We start from the raw sequence: 15,003 nt of genomic DNA on the forward strand, positions 1-15,003 counted from the left end.
CAACTAATTTTTACCCCTATATGTAAGACATCCTCATTTTCTATGTCAAAGTCTCATGTGTCTTAGGTAGCCAGAAATTTAGCTGAGATAATTATATTTTTATATTTTTCTACTTAAAAAGTAGCTTTAATTACTGTTTTCTGTCCTCTATCCATTTTCCCCAAGTTTCCAGAAAGGTTTTTCCTCTCCCCATTTTCCAGCTCTAAGGTCTTGATAGAATTATGGCATTGAAATAATGATTAGGCTAGTGAAATAATAATAATGATAAGAATAACAAAGCAAACTTACCAATTTCCCCATGCAGTATTACAAAAATCTTTTGTGGGTCTTATACTAAGTTTCCAGCAGTTTTCTAAAACTAGACTTCAGTTGATAAAACATTCCCTGAAGGAGCAAAGGAAACAGTGGCTCTTGGGAAACAATTTCCCCATGTGGATATGGTTTCCTGGATCATGAAGTTGGAGTATGCGGGGACTGGGCTCAAGGAGCTCCAGAATCTGGAAGGCATAAGCCCTTTTGAAGGGGACTTGGGGATTTCTTGATGAACCTTGGTGGCATTAGAATTGGGCTTGTAGACAGACCTTTGTGAAAAACACAGAACATGCTTTTTCTGTACAATTATGTTATGACACTTTTTGCCCCCCCAAGGGTTCAAAAAGATCAGGGATGGAAGTATTGCAATATAGATTTTCCTCGACATACAACGGCGTAAATACCAATAAACCCATTGTAAGTTGGAAACAGTGTTGTCAGAAATGTACTCGATACACTTAACTTACCGAGCATCACAACTTAGCCTAGCCTTCCTTAAATGGGCTGAGAACGCTTACATTAGCCTACTGCTGGGCAAAGTCATCTAACACAAAACCTGTTTTGTAATAAAGTGTTGAATATCTCATGTGATTTATTGAATACTGTACTGAAGTAGGGTTTCTATTGAATGCTTACTGTGTTGCAGCATTGTAAAGTCAAAAAATCCTAAGTTGAATCATCTTATGTCAGGAAACAATCTGTACTAACCTGGAAAATGCAGATGCAGATTTTAATAGAATTGGGGAAATGATGCCTAATTTCATTTAGTTTACTTTTATTTTGCCTTCCCATTTATCTCTTTTTCTCCTTTTAAATCAGAAATGCCTCTTACTGTGACAAAGTGTCCATTGAGCTCAGAGTTTTTGAGAATACAGATGCTTCCCTGCCGTTCATCTCATACCCGCAAATTTTAACCTTGTCAACCTCTGGGGTATTAGTGTGCCCTGACCTGAGAGAATTCACCCGTGACAAAACTGACGTGAAGATTCAATGGTACAAGGTACAGCTTTAAAAAATACCATTTTACTAAAATGTTTTCTTTTTTTATTAACCATATAGGAAAGACATAAAATATCGATTTTCTGAAGACAGTGCACACACACACACACAAACACACACATGGTTTGCCATTCATATCTGTGAGTTCCACATCCTGGGAGTCAACCAACCTCGGATTGAAAGTATAAATAAATCAACAAATACAATAACAATACAATACAAATAATACAAATAAGAAACCAATACAGTGCATCAACTACAGTCACGTGCTGCATGACAATGTTTCAGTCAACAATGGGCTGCATGTACAATGGTGGTCTTGTAAGATTACAATGGAGCTGAAAAATTTCTATTGCCTAGTGACGTCATAGCTATCTCAACATCATAGTGCAAAACATGGCCCTTTCTATGTTTAGGCATGTTTATATATACAAAAACTGACCACTGTGCTCCAATTGCCTACAATATTCAGGACAGTAACATGCTGTACAGGTTTGTCGCCCAGGAGCAACAGGCTGAATCTTGTCACCTAGGTGTGTAGGAGCCTCTACCCTCTAGGCCTGTGCGAGTACTCTCTGACGTTCACACAACAAAGAAATCACTTAACCTGTTTCTCAGAATTATCCCCATTGTTAAGCGACACATGACTGTATTTATATATGGCATTTATATTGTATTAGTAATCTACCAGTAATCTAGAGATGACTTAAAGTATGGGAGGATGTCCGTAGGTTATATGCACAGATGACACCATTTTATATAAACCACTTAAGCATCTGCGTTTTGGCACCTGTGGGGGATGTTTCCTGAAATTGATCCCCCAAAGAAACTGAAGGATGACTGTATTTTAAAGAATTTAAAAGGGCCATAATTAATATGTTCTATTAGTCCTTATGTGGGTTGGGTAAAGGTGCTTGAAATAGTGATTTGTGAAGACAGAGTACATAACAGTTGAAGGAAATAACTTTTTACTGTAATTTGTCTATAAAAATGTAGAAAAAAGGTTACATAACAATTTCGTAGACATATTAAAGGAGTTTTTTAAAAAAGCACATGACGGCTGGGCGCAGTGGCTCACACCTGTAATCCCAGCACTTTGGCAGGCTGAGGCAGGTAGATCACCTGAGGTCAGGAGTTCGAGACCAGACTGGCCAACATGTTGAAACCCCATCTCTACTAAAAATACAAAAATTAGCCAGGCGTGGTTGTGGGTGCCAGTAATCCTGGTGACTCGGGAGGCTGAGGCAGGAGAATCGCTTGAACCCTGGAGGTGGAGGTTGCAGTGAGCCAAGATTGTGCCATTGCACTCCAGCCTGGGAAACAGAGCGAGACTCCAACTCAAAAAAAAAAAAAAAAAAAAAAAGCACACGATAACAAACTTTTTTGTTAAGGGAGTAAATATGGACACAATTTGCTTTCTTGTCTGGTTGAATAGATGTTATTTGATGTGCTCATTGCTCCTAGAGAGAACATCAGATCTGGCCATCAGCTATTGCTTATGTAGACCAGCGGTTGGAAAACTATGGCTAGGCCCTGGAATCAAGTTGTCTCCTGGATTTGAATGGCTCACAAGCCAAGGATAGTTATTGCTTTTTTAAATGTTTGAAAAAAAGGAAAAGAAGGATATTTTATGATGTGAAAACCACATAAAATTTAAATTTCAGGGTCGTTAAATTAAGTCTTACTGGACACAGCCACATCCTCTTATCTAGGTACTGTCTAGCTGCTTTTGCACGGCTTAGCTGTGATGGAGACCCTGCAGACTCCAAGGTCCAAAATACTTCCCATCTGGCCCTTTCCTGAAAACGTTGGTCAACTCCTGATAGAGACCCTAGATTGGTACTGAAAAGTACAGTTATTGGCTTAACCATTAATGGGAATTACGGCTTAGCTGTGATGGAGACCCTGCAGACTCCAAGGTCCAAAATACTTCCTATCTGGCCCTTTCCTGAAAACGTTGGTCAACTCCTGATAGAGACCCTAGATTGGTACTGAAAAGTACAGTTATTGGCTTAACCATTAATGGGAATTAACCCTTTAATCGACAACAGGTTAAGTGGTTGACTGGTATGAACTACAGGATCTCTATATAGGATATTGATTTAATGTTAGACACTTTGAAATGATTTTCTGAAAGTAGAGAAAAGTAGCCAGCACCTATGGATAGGCTGGCTGAGCTCTAGAATGCATTCCCTCTCTTTTTAATAGAGATGGGGTCTCACCATGTTGGCCAGGCTGGTTTGAACTCCTGGGTTCAAGTGGTCCTCCCACCTCGGCTTCCCAAAGTGCTGAGATTATAAGTGTGAGCCATCAAGCCCAGCCTAGAATGCATTCTCTTTTGGTTTGGAAAAAGCATAAAGAGGACAAATGAAAGGTTTAACCGGGAGAGGAAGGAGCACAGGCTCTGGCATCAATGGGTCTGGGTTTGAAACTCTGTTCCTTTTCTGATCTGTTGTGCAGCTTTGGCAGAGTGACTCCACCTCTCCAACCTGTTTCCTCTGTAAAGTGGCAATTAATAACTTTCACCACTTGGGATTGTTTCAAAGATTAAATGGAATGATGTGAAAGCACCCAGTGCAGTGCTTGACATGTAAATGGTGCTCAATAAATGTGCATGGACAAAGATGTTATGGTGATGCTTAGTAATCTTTATTCACTTCATAATAATCTACATATTACGGAGCATGTATTATATCCAAGCCTGTTCTAAACTCCCTTACATGCAACCCAGTGAAGTAGGAAGTGTAAATATCCCCCTTTTTTACAGATAAGGACCCATAAGGATGTTCCCAAGATCATACAACCAGTAGATGGTGAAGTCAAAACTCAAACCCAGAAGGCCAATTCCCATACACCACTGGAACGACTGTGGTGCTGGGCCCTATTTGGCATTTTTCATATTTGACTACTCATACTTAGATCAATGAAATATCTCCTTTTAATTAAATATGTTTTAAAGTGGTACTCCATGAGCCATGTGACAATTTCCATTTTATCTGTGTTCTCATTCAGAGTGGGACTCTGAAGTGACACAAGGTTATATTTGACTGTTGCAAACTTTGACTAAGCATGATTTTGAAAGCGATGTCCCTGAGAACATTGTGTGCTCATTAGGGTGTTTTTAGAAATTCCATTCAGCTCTTTCTATTTCCTGGAGGCCTTGATCTTGAGGATTCTGTTCTACAGAGATCCCAGAGAACCTTGTGTCCATATAAAAAGTGTGGATTCGTTTCCCCTATTTAGTTTTTCTTATAACAGAATTTTTTCTGTTGCTGACTCACAAAATTGAAATGCTTTTTAAAGTAATTACTGCAACATCATCTCTTCTGAGCATTGTTGGCCAGCTCATCATGACTATTTGTAGTGGTCTTCCCAGATACTTCCTAAGGCCTGAAGGTAGCAGTCAGGATATAAACATATTTGTATTTTAGATGACTTACTTTGTCAAAGAAGAGTTAGTCTCTTTTTTCTCCCATTGGGCCTAGACAAATATGCTCTAACTATTGTAGTTAACCAAATCTAGCAATTTTATTGGTTTTATATGTTAACAAATTCCCTCCCCTAATAATACAGTCAAAAGGAGGCCCAAAGTACCAAATTGGCAAAGTAAATACCAGGGCAATTCTTGGATTGCAAATCCAACATTGGTTGATAATGATGATGCAATTCATAGCCTTTGAGATGTATATTGGTATAATGTCAACAAAAACATTTTCCCTTAAGGATTCTCTTCCTTTGGATAAAGACAATGAGAAATTTCTAAGTGTGAGGGGGACCACTCACTTACTGGTACATGATGTGGCCCTGGAAGATGCGGGCTATTACCGCTGTGTCCTGACGTTTGCCCATGAAGGCCAGCAATACAACATCACTAGGACTATTGAGCTACGCATCAAGAGTAAGTACTTGCCATTGAGGCATCCGTCTATCCTGGTTCAATAACAAGCATGCAGAGAACAAATGAGGGTGCATGTACAATTCCTTGCAGGTCTTTGAAATGAAGGATAAGGGAAAACAGATCCATCAAGTCTCCTGAAGCATCAGGTTAATAAGATGTGCGTGATACTTTGAAAGGTATAAATCAGGGTGTTGATCTGAGTAAAGGTGAATGAATTGGGCAGTTCACAGGGTTGCAAGATGGAGGCTAAAACACACCACTCAAGAGAGTCAAGCAGTGGCTTCCTTGGAAGGTCTCCTTGGAAAGTGTCATGTGAATCTTTGCACCTATAGGGCTAGAGGTCACCACATGCCATAACTTTATGTATAATTTTAGGATACTTAGATTTTATTGGGTATTCTAACCGGAGGACCATGCCTTGCATATCCAGTGGAAATCGCTTTTTATTTGTCTTCCCTCAGGTGGATCTAGCTGCCCTTAATAGTGATATTTCAAATAGTCAGAGCTGCCATTGATTAAAATGAGTTTCGTTTGAAAATGGTGTTTTGAGCAGTATTGGCTATTATTTCACATTTGTTCAACATTTACTCTGTACCAACTGTGTGCTGGACATGGAGCCAGGTGTAACCATGTGTAAATCTTGGACTTTGCCTTGGAGAGTGGGCCACAATTCTTTGTTTTTTATACTGAATAATGAACACAACTGGGGTCTTTTGAGGGGATTTCAGACAGCTTTGGAGACACACCAAGTTTAAATAATTGGTCTGTGAGGGGAAAAGATATCGTTCTCACAGAGAATCCAGAGATTCAGTTTCAGCGCGTTCTTCCACGGACTGAAGTGTCCTGGTTGTGTTTGTTTTACAGTCCTGTAAGGATTCGTTCATATCGGCTCCTTGTTCCTGGACAGGCCAGTGACTGAGGCCTCCTGAGCCTTTCCTTGGACTGGCACGGTCCTGTCTCTGCGATACTGCACAGGAACACTAGGGGGCAGCCGCCCCACATGCCTTTCTGTGTTGTGATCCTCAGTGGCTCTCAAGGGGTGGTCTTGGGCCAGCAGGGCCGCATCACCTGGGTACTCAACAGACATGCAAATCTCGGGTTCCGTGCAGACCTACTGATTGAAACTGGAGTCTGGGGGCTGCCATCTGTGTCTCACAAGCCCCCGGGTGATGCTGGGGACCCTCAAGTCTAAGAAGCACTGAGATCCTGGAGGCTTCTTTCTCTCCCTGGATGCCCCAGCTCCACAGGGCAGCGTGAGACTTTGAGGGGAGGAAAAGGCATCCGGCCGTGGTCGAGAAGCCGTCTGCCCCTCCGGCTGTCCTGCCATGCTGTCTAATGTGTACTCATGTCAGGATTTCAAATGCTATTTAGTGAAAATGAGGATGATAAGACCCGTTGTGGAGACAACTCACAGCCCTCACCCGCCAGGTGTCCTTTTTGCTTATTTTTGAGGTGGCGTTTCGCTCTGTCACCCAGGCTGGAGTGCAATGGCGAGATCTTGGCTCACTGCAACCTCTACCTCCCGGGTTCAAGTGATTCTCCTGCCTCAGCCTCCTGAGTAGCTGGGATGACAGGTGCGTGCCACCACGCCCAGCTAATTTTCGTATTTTTAGTAGAGACGAGGTTTCACCATGTTGGTCAGGCTGGTCTCGAACTCCTGACCTTGTGATCCACCCTCCTTGGCCTCCCAAAGTGCTGGGATTACAGGCGTGAGCCGCCGTGCCTGGCTGTCTCGTTTCTTTACATTGGCTCTAATCCCTTGGAGATCACTTCTGCCTCTCTGAAGAGTTTATCTCCTCAATTAGCAAGACTTCTGTGGCCGAGGCCAGGTTACACACTAGTCATCCAAACAGGTGGTTCTTGAGCCCTGTGCCTTTTCTAGAAAACTGAATCTGGAGTATTTTGTGGCAGGCACTTTGGAGAGGTGGAGAAGATATTTTAGGTCGGATCGAGTTTTGGGGAAATCCTATCTCGTGGACCTTGTAAACATGACTCTTAAGATTGTGTTCAGGAAGTCTGGGAGGGAAATGGTTAATTGTTCATAGAGCAAGGACCAAAGACCTCCTGTCAGCGGAATGTGTGTTTAGCTGTGGCCTCTTCCAGTAATCTCTCTGCTGGGAAGTCATTGGCCAGGGATGCTCGATTTTGTAGAGAGCCTGTTTCCTTTGCCAGACAAAGGCTGACTCTCATAATGACTGACCGTACTGGAAAGGATAACTTAGTTGATTAGCCAAACAATGACTTGAACCACAGCGTCAAATGAAGGCTTTCCTAATGGAATCTCTTTTCCTTACATCTTTCTCAGAAAAAAAAGAGGAGACCATTCCTGTGATCATTTCCCCCCTCAAGACCATATCGGCTTCTCTGGGTAAGACCCGCGAGGACCATTCCATGCACCTGTGGGGGTGCAGGGGGCTTGGAACCCTCGTGTCTGCTGACCATATCTGCCCCTTGGGTGCAGTGTGCCTGGGTGGAGACCTTAGAACTCCAGTATGTGAGGCTGGAATAACAAATGTGAGGGAATATTTCCCTTTGGCCAATTTGGTTAGAAATGGCGTAATCTGAAAACAGGTATGCTTTGCTTCATGCAAAGCCTACCTGTAAAAATATGAATGTGAAGATCTGAATGTTCTGGCAGTGGTTATCAACTGCATGAGAAGATGAACAGCATGAACCCCAGGCAGAGCCAGCACCCTCAGTGTATTTAAAATAATTCACATCACCAAAACTTGGCTGGCGCTCTGCCTCTCTCTAAGACTCCATTTGTAAAGTGGGTTCAGCTGTGGTCAGTTTCTTGTTGGTAGAAGAGCTGGTAGACTGGTTGAATGGTGCTATGAAAATGACCAATGGGGCTTTCTGCTTTTCACCCCATGTGTGCAGTCCATCCTGGCCAGCACAGGTCCACACTAGTGGCCAGTGAGGGTACGTAAGTGTACTGTACTAACAACCTACTGATGCTAGTGGTGGGGAGGAATTGATGTTTATTGAGCATCTACTATGTTCAATGGGATCCCATTCAATCTCGACATAGACCCTGTAGGTTTTATTTCCTCAATTTTCCAAAAGGAAAAAGCCACCCAGGGCATCACGGTGGCTCAGTGGAGGCCAAAGGGCCACCCTCAGAGTCAGGCTGGAGTTCAGATTCAGGTCTGTGTATCTATAAAGCCTGCACCCTTTTATGTGTTTATTTCTGGGTAATGTTTTTGTAGGTCTGATACTCATTTATGAAACCCTGGCTGCAGAGTCTTTTAAAAAACAATTTATTTGCTTTTTCCTTTTGTTTAGTGTTGGTTTAAATTTTAAATTTGAATTGGAGGCCATAGAGGGCGGGCTTTTGTGCAGTTGCTGGGACTGCTGGCTGGCACTTGGGTTGCCGCTGCCACAGTGCAGTCCCTATGGCTGCAGCTCTAGGAACAACCACCTGGAAATCTGGGGCAGTGGGCACAATGGGTGATACCTACTGGAGCCCCAGTGTTCTGGCTCCCTGGGGCTTCCCAGCCAAGTTCCCAGGCCCAGTTCGCAATCAGTTGCTTTGAATGCACTGGAATGGGTTGTGGGGCCACGGGACATTGATTAGTAGGTTGTTATGGCTGAGGAAGATCTTTAAGGTCATAGGATTGGCATAGGATGGAGAAGGGCTGGCATTCTCAACCCATGGTGGGGCCGGGTGCATTCAAAGACACACCACAGGGAGGCATATCACCCGCGAGGAAAAAACAAGTGAGAAGGATTTCTTCTTCTTTTCCTTCTACTCTTCTTTGGTGAATGAAAAAGAAAAATAATTTCCTGTGATTGAGACAGGGGGGCCTAATACATCACACTGCACAACTGCAGAGGGCACCATGTATAGAAAATACAGAGTTTTTAAGAAGGGTTGATCCCCAGTCAGAGTCATCTGGGAATGGAGGGTTCCCAGGAGAAACATTAGAGCCAAGACCAGCCTCGGACAAAGAGAAAGAATCCACACGTTGATCTGGATTGTCTGAGGTAACTGAAGTGAGTGGCAGAGGAAGTTGGCTTGAACTTAGCATGCGCCCTGGGAGCGCAGGGGCCCTGGCGAAGCCATTTAACTTCAGGTGCCTCTTGGTTTTCGCCTGCCGTGAAGACCAGTTGTAGGAACCAGAGGCACTTTGTAAACAGTAAAGCTCTGTGTGAACAGAATCATTTGAGAAAACTAAATTTTCCACTAAGGAAAGAATTGGCTGGTGAGGGGTGTTTGAGAAGCTGAGGAAGGACTCAGGGCTCAGGTTTACTGATAGGTGGGAGGCGCTGGTTCTGCTGTTTACATGCTGTGCCTTGCTGTCCACAGGGTCGAGACTGACAATCCCGTGTAAGGTATTTCTGGGAACCGGCACGCCCTTAACCACCATGCTGTGGTGGACGGCCAATGACACCCACGTAGAGAGCGCCTACCCGGGAGGCCGCGTGACCGAGGGGCCGCGCCAGTAAGTGGGCCAGGGTATTCTGTCGAGACCTCTGTGGGTTTCACTCTTCCTTTTGGAGACAGTTATCACTATGACCCACATACCACATTAAAAGTAACTTTTTGTGATTCCAAACTATTGGATGTTTAGAGTTTTAAAAATTGAGTTTTGCTAAAAATCATCTTGAGAATCAAACCTTCTCTGTAAATACTTAAAAGTCGAGTTGCAGTTGACATGCTGGTATTGATGCTGCATTTTGTGGCTGTTTAATTAAACAGTGATCCTTTTATTTTTGCAAGTTAAAAAAGTATTTTGGAGTTAATACCTTTCCATTTTCCACTCTGCAACCTGACTGTCAAACATTTTCATAAACCCTTAAAAAGACCTCGAGACGCAGCCACAGGATCTGTAGTGCCTCTTCTGTTTCTCAGGGAGCTGTGGGCTGCCACACTCTCTAAGGAAGGTTGATAATAAAAGGAAGAAAGAATTCAGTTCTTATGAGCAGTCATCTCTAGAAAATGTTTTCTCACTTTGAGACTAGAACAGACCTTTTGTAAATGGGAACTCGTTGCCTATGAGGGAGACCATTCAACGTTCCAAATTGTAAGGTATTTTTAAAATCACAGTTTTGATACTTTGAATTAACCTGAGCTTTTGCTTGCCAAATGGTTGTGTTTTTTGAAAGACTTATCACAGAAGATCTTTCTGGATGTAATTTAGTGGATAAAAACTATGTGTGGTTAGCACAATCATGTGCTTGCAAGTTCTCATTGCGAAAGACCTGGCCACAACTAAATGCCCATCTCAGCTTACTCATACGATCCATTTACTTAAAGGAACCTATATTCCTCCTACAAATAAAAGAAAAATATTCCTAGTAGATCCACTCATCCATGTTTTTATTCATACTAACAGATAGTAGTGAGGTGTCTACTAATTTCTCTAACACTATAAATGGCAGCTATCCTGGCCAGAGCCATTCCCCTGGGCTGTCTGCAGGTTTCCAGAGTGAGAGTCAGCAGTAGAGATGAGAAGAGATGGCACCATTGAGGGCTGGAGTCCTGGAAACTCCCTGCCCTTCAATATGCAAGTGATTTAATGGTGAGGGACTCAAGTTTCCTCAAAGTAGACGTTTCTGTTCCCACGACTGTGTTTTTTGTTGTTGTTGTTGTTCATTCAGGGACTTATAAGATGAACTTCCCCATTATCTAACCCTGTAGTGTAACAACTGCTTGATACCAGTGACCGCCAACTTCAGTGACACTCAGGCCTTCAGGAACAGGCTTAGAAACTGTCCCAAATGAATAACAAGTATGGTGGCAAGAGCTCCTAATTTATGAAACTTGAAAACAATAAAAGCGCAATGGGTGCTTCTAATGGAAAGTGTTTAGATGCCTACATTGTGAAAGACAAGCTTGCCTTTGATACAATCATATTTAAGTGAATGTTTTCTAACTCAGGGAATATTCAGAAAATAATGAGAACTACATTGAAGTGCCATTGATTTTTGATCCTGTCACAAGAGAGGATTTGAACATGGATTTTAAATGTGTTGTCCGTAATACCCTGGGTTTTCAGACACTACGCACCACAGTCAAGGAAGGTATGTATGTATTTTGGGGAGCACTACAGGAGAATATAACATGTTGAATGTTCCGTGAATACTAGACAAAGCTGCTTGTTCTTCAGATGATTCCATAGAGATTCCCTCGCATTGCTTGCTAGTGAAGAGCTGAAAAGAAACCTCCAATTTTTAAAGATTTTTGGTAGCGTGGAAGATGAACTTCGGGAGATTATACTCAAATGAAAAATTTAAATAGCAAGCTGATGTTTGAAAAACAGATGAAATGGTTCTACAGTAAACTTCGAAACACTCTGCATGTGGCTCTGCCTTGGGTCACTGATCACCTGTCTTTGCATGGCCTCTAGAGGAGGCTGGATTGTTCTTTATCCTGAAGATGAGAAACTTCATCCTCCAAGAGCTGAGAACTGGGAGCTACCCAGGGTTCAGGGCAGCTTTAGGGTCAAAGTCATTGTATAACCAGAAATAGGTACAAGGCTACAGCCAAATCAACCCAGCGTTCATTTAAGGACATTCAAAAAGAAGAAGAGGAAAACCCACATTATCATTTTTGATTAAATTGATTTCATATCAATGTTTAATTGTTGAGCAGGGGGGAGAGGTGCCTTTAATGTAGTCTCTGTTGGCAGCCTGAAACTAATGGCAGGCAAGCCAAAGTGATTCCCATCTGAAATCTCAGTGATGCCTCTTGGACAATCAAACAGCAGTAACGTAAATACAGATTGCTCCAGGTCTCCATGTTTTGCTGGGGAGGCAGCGACAGACACAGTGTAAACTGGAAAGCTAATGATGCGTTCCAGCCTCAGGGCAGGGAATGGCACCCAACGCAACTTTCCTTCAACTGTGCGCCGTGTACCACCAGCCTTACACTCACCTGAGCTACTGGTTACAAACACAGATCTCTGGACTTACTCCAGATCCACCCTGTCAAATTCTCCTAGGGAGAGGCTGCAGCCTGTGACTCAACAAGCTCTTTTCACAGTGAAGTTTGAGAATGAGGGCACACGTGGGAAGGGTGGCGTTTCAGATCATTTCCAGATGAGCAGGCTGGGAGAGAGATGGTGGTTGTACACATTTACCCACAAAAATCAGAATGTTCCTTCTCGGGGTCAGATTAGTGAGCCCAAGGAACCTGTGGTTTGTCTGGCCCTCATGCTGGGAACCTTTAAAATTTTCCATAACATGAGCCTTGTCCCTGCATGTGGCTGGCCGTGACTGATCCAGGGAACACAGGCTGAGAGTCTTTCACCAGGACTGAGAGGTGTATTCAAACAGCTGCCCAGAAAATTACAGCTGAACTTACTTCTAATCTTTGTGGGGTTTTAAGATGTGAGAATCCTCTGGAGCAACAGGCTGAGGTCATGTCGATTCCTGGATGACTAAACAGACTGTGGTAAATAATAGCTTAAAAATGCAGGATTCCAGTCTCATCAACAATGTGTCTGATAACACTCTGTTTTCACATTTGCTTTTTGACATTTTATTCAGAGTCTCTTCCTGTATTTCCATAACACAGAGACGCCAAGGAGCAGAACATAAAATAGCTGGACCCAAGCAATCATGTTGGCCCCTACAGCTCCATTATTAAAAATTTATTTTCCTTTGCTACTTCCTTTGATCCTCATGACACCCATGCTCATTGGGAGAGGGCAGATTGTTCCTGGCTCTGTCACAGTTGGCCAACTGAGACATAAACAGGCAGCATCTTAAACGCACAGTGTCCCACTGTCGGAACAAAGTTAAACCCTCAGCACTTGCCCACTTACCCTATGACGTTTCCAACAGATTTTGCCCTATCTCACTTGTTTCTCTAATCCACAGACATCATTTGGTGTGAGGGATGTGCTTTCTGAAAATCAATGCACATTTATCAAGAAAAACAAACTCCAATTTCGTTCTTGTCCTGTACACCTGCATTGCCCTGTCTTCTTGTACAGTGAGAGACTGTTCAGCTCCTGATGTGACTCTGTTTTCCCCACAGCCTCCTCCACGTTCTCCTGGGGCATTGTGCTGGCCCCACTTGCACTGGCCTTCTTGGTTTTGGGGGGAATATGGATGCACAGACGGTGCAAACACAGAACTGGAAAAGCCGATGGTCTGACTGTGCTGCGGCCTCGTCATCAAGATTTTCAATCCTATCCCAAGTAAAATAAACAGAATGAAATAATTCCAACACAAACTCCGTATGCCCTCTCTTATGGAAGTGGCTGTGTCTTTTTGAGGGACTCTGTTTTTTGCCTCAGTTGTCTACCAAAGGCTCCATATTTATAGTGGCTTTGTAGTAAAGGACTGAAGTCTTATATTCTGTTTTTTTTTTCTAAAAATCAGTGACAGGAGTAGATGTGCCTGTGAGTGGGTGTGAGTAGCTGTCTGCTACTTGTGACCTATTTAACAGAATGAAGTGCTCTGAGGCCTGCATGAGAGTGGAAAACATCTGCATGAGTTTTGACATTCATTCAACAAAAACATATTATGCGTCTATTTTGACTAGACTCTATGGGAGGTGTTGTAGATACAGTGATGGTTAAGACATGGTTTGCCTTTCAGGAAGCTGGTTGTTCATTTTGAGTCCAAAAAGGATAAAGCAGAAGAATCAGCAAGAATTGATGAACTTTTTGGAAAGGGCTATCCAAAAAACAGCAATTTACAATACACACGTTGGAATGTATTAGTGAACCGAGCATTAGGTCCAACTTCGTAACAACACGTCTGAAAATAGAAGGAAGGGCATTGAGATAATTGTAGACAAATGGAAAAAAAAATGTAACCAGACCCTCTTTCATGTCATATACCAAAAATAAAATCCAGATAGAGAAATGAGTTCAATTAAAAAAAAAAACAAAAACTCCAATGGCAGGAAAATCAGCACGGCTGGTGACTCCACCTTTCAGGTCTCTGTTCAAATGTGACCTTCCCGGAGGCCTTTCTAAAGCAGCGCCTCCTTCCTTCCTCTCCGTCCCCTCACCCCGCTCTGTACCATGGTAGCTTTTATCACCACCAGACCTTCCAGTATAGATTTGCTTGTTCATATTCAATTTGTGTTTCCCACCCAAACAAACGGAAGACCCATGAGGGCAGAGAGATTATTTTGATCCCAGCTGTATTTCCAGTACCTCAAAGCAGGCATTTAATGAATATTTGTAGAAGAAATGAAGATGGGATGAACTCTTTCTTGTTCATTACCAACAGACTTGCAAGAGTAAAGGCGAGGAGGCTTAATTACATTATGATTCCTGCACAATAAAATCACAAAAGCAAGGTTTAGACAAAATTGTGTCAGACAAGCTCAAGGAATGAAGAACTATCATGTATAGAGTTATCCAAAGTCGTAGAAAAGGCATGTGTCTTAGTCTGGGCTGCTACAACCAAATACCATAACTAGGGTGGCTTGTAAACAACAGAAATGTATTTCTCACAGTTTTGGAGGTTGAGAAATCCAAGATCAAGGTGCCAGCAGATTTGGTGTCTGGTGAGGGCCCACTTCCTGGCTGATAGATGGCAGCCCTCATGACTGAATCACCTCCCAAGGGCCACAACCCCTAAGACCATTATATTGGAGGTTAGGATTTCAACATACGAATTTTGGGAGGACACAAACATTCAGTCTATAGTCGCATCATCACCCTAACAGATGAAAAAATGTGAGTAGGGGATTGCAGAAGAGACACACATAAAGGAACTCATGGAAAAATGACACTTTCAGTAAGAACCAGGGGATGTAAATTAGAGCAAATTTGAGATACTGGTGCACTCACACAGTATCAAGTGTTTAAAAGTTTTTATGAAAC

At 42.8% G+C, this 15,003-nt stretch overlaps 1 protein-coding gene across 4 annotated transcripts in view; it reads left to right on the forward strand.

Moving 5' to 3' along the window:
- Positions 1–13,385, forward strand: part of IL1R2 (interleukin 1 receptor type 2) — a 35,262-nt gene extending 21,877 nt beyond the window's left edge. For all 4 annotated transcript variants that reach the window (XM_050754842.1, XM_050754843.1, XM_050754841.1 and 1 more), the window contains exons 4-9: positions 1,132–1,312; positions 5,035–5,209; positions 7,515–7,577; positions 9,519–9,654; positions 11,094–11,236; positions 13,197–13,385. In XM_050754842.1, the coding sequence (XP_050610799.1) occupies positions 1,132–1,312; positions 5,035–5,209; positions 7,515–7,577; positions 9,519–9,654; positions 11,094–11,236; positions 13,197–13,363 (865 nt within the window). In that variant the 3' untranslated portion in view covers positions 13,364–13,385. The remainder of the gene's footprint in view (positions 1–1,131; positions 1,313–5,034; positions 5,210–7,514; positions 7,578–9,518; positions 9,655–11,093; positions 11,237–13,196) is intronic.
- The last annotated feature ends 1,618 nt before the right edge of the window (positions 13,386–15,003 follow it).

The sequence above is a fragment of the Macaca thibetana genome, chromosome 13 (genome assembly GCF_024542745.1).
Source record: "Macaca thibetana thibetana isolate TM-01 chromosome 13, ASM2454274v1, whole genome shotgun sequence".
Taxonomy (NCBI): domain Eukaryota; kingdom Metazoa; phylum Chordata; class Mammalia; order Primates; family Cercopithecidae; genus Macaca; species Macaca thibetana.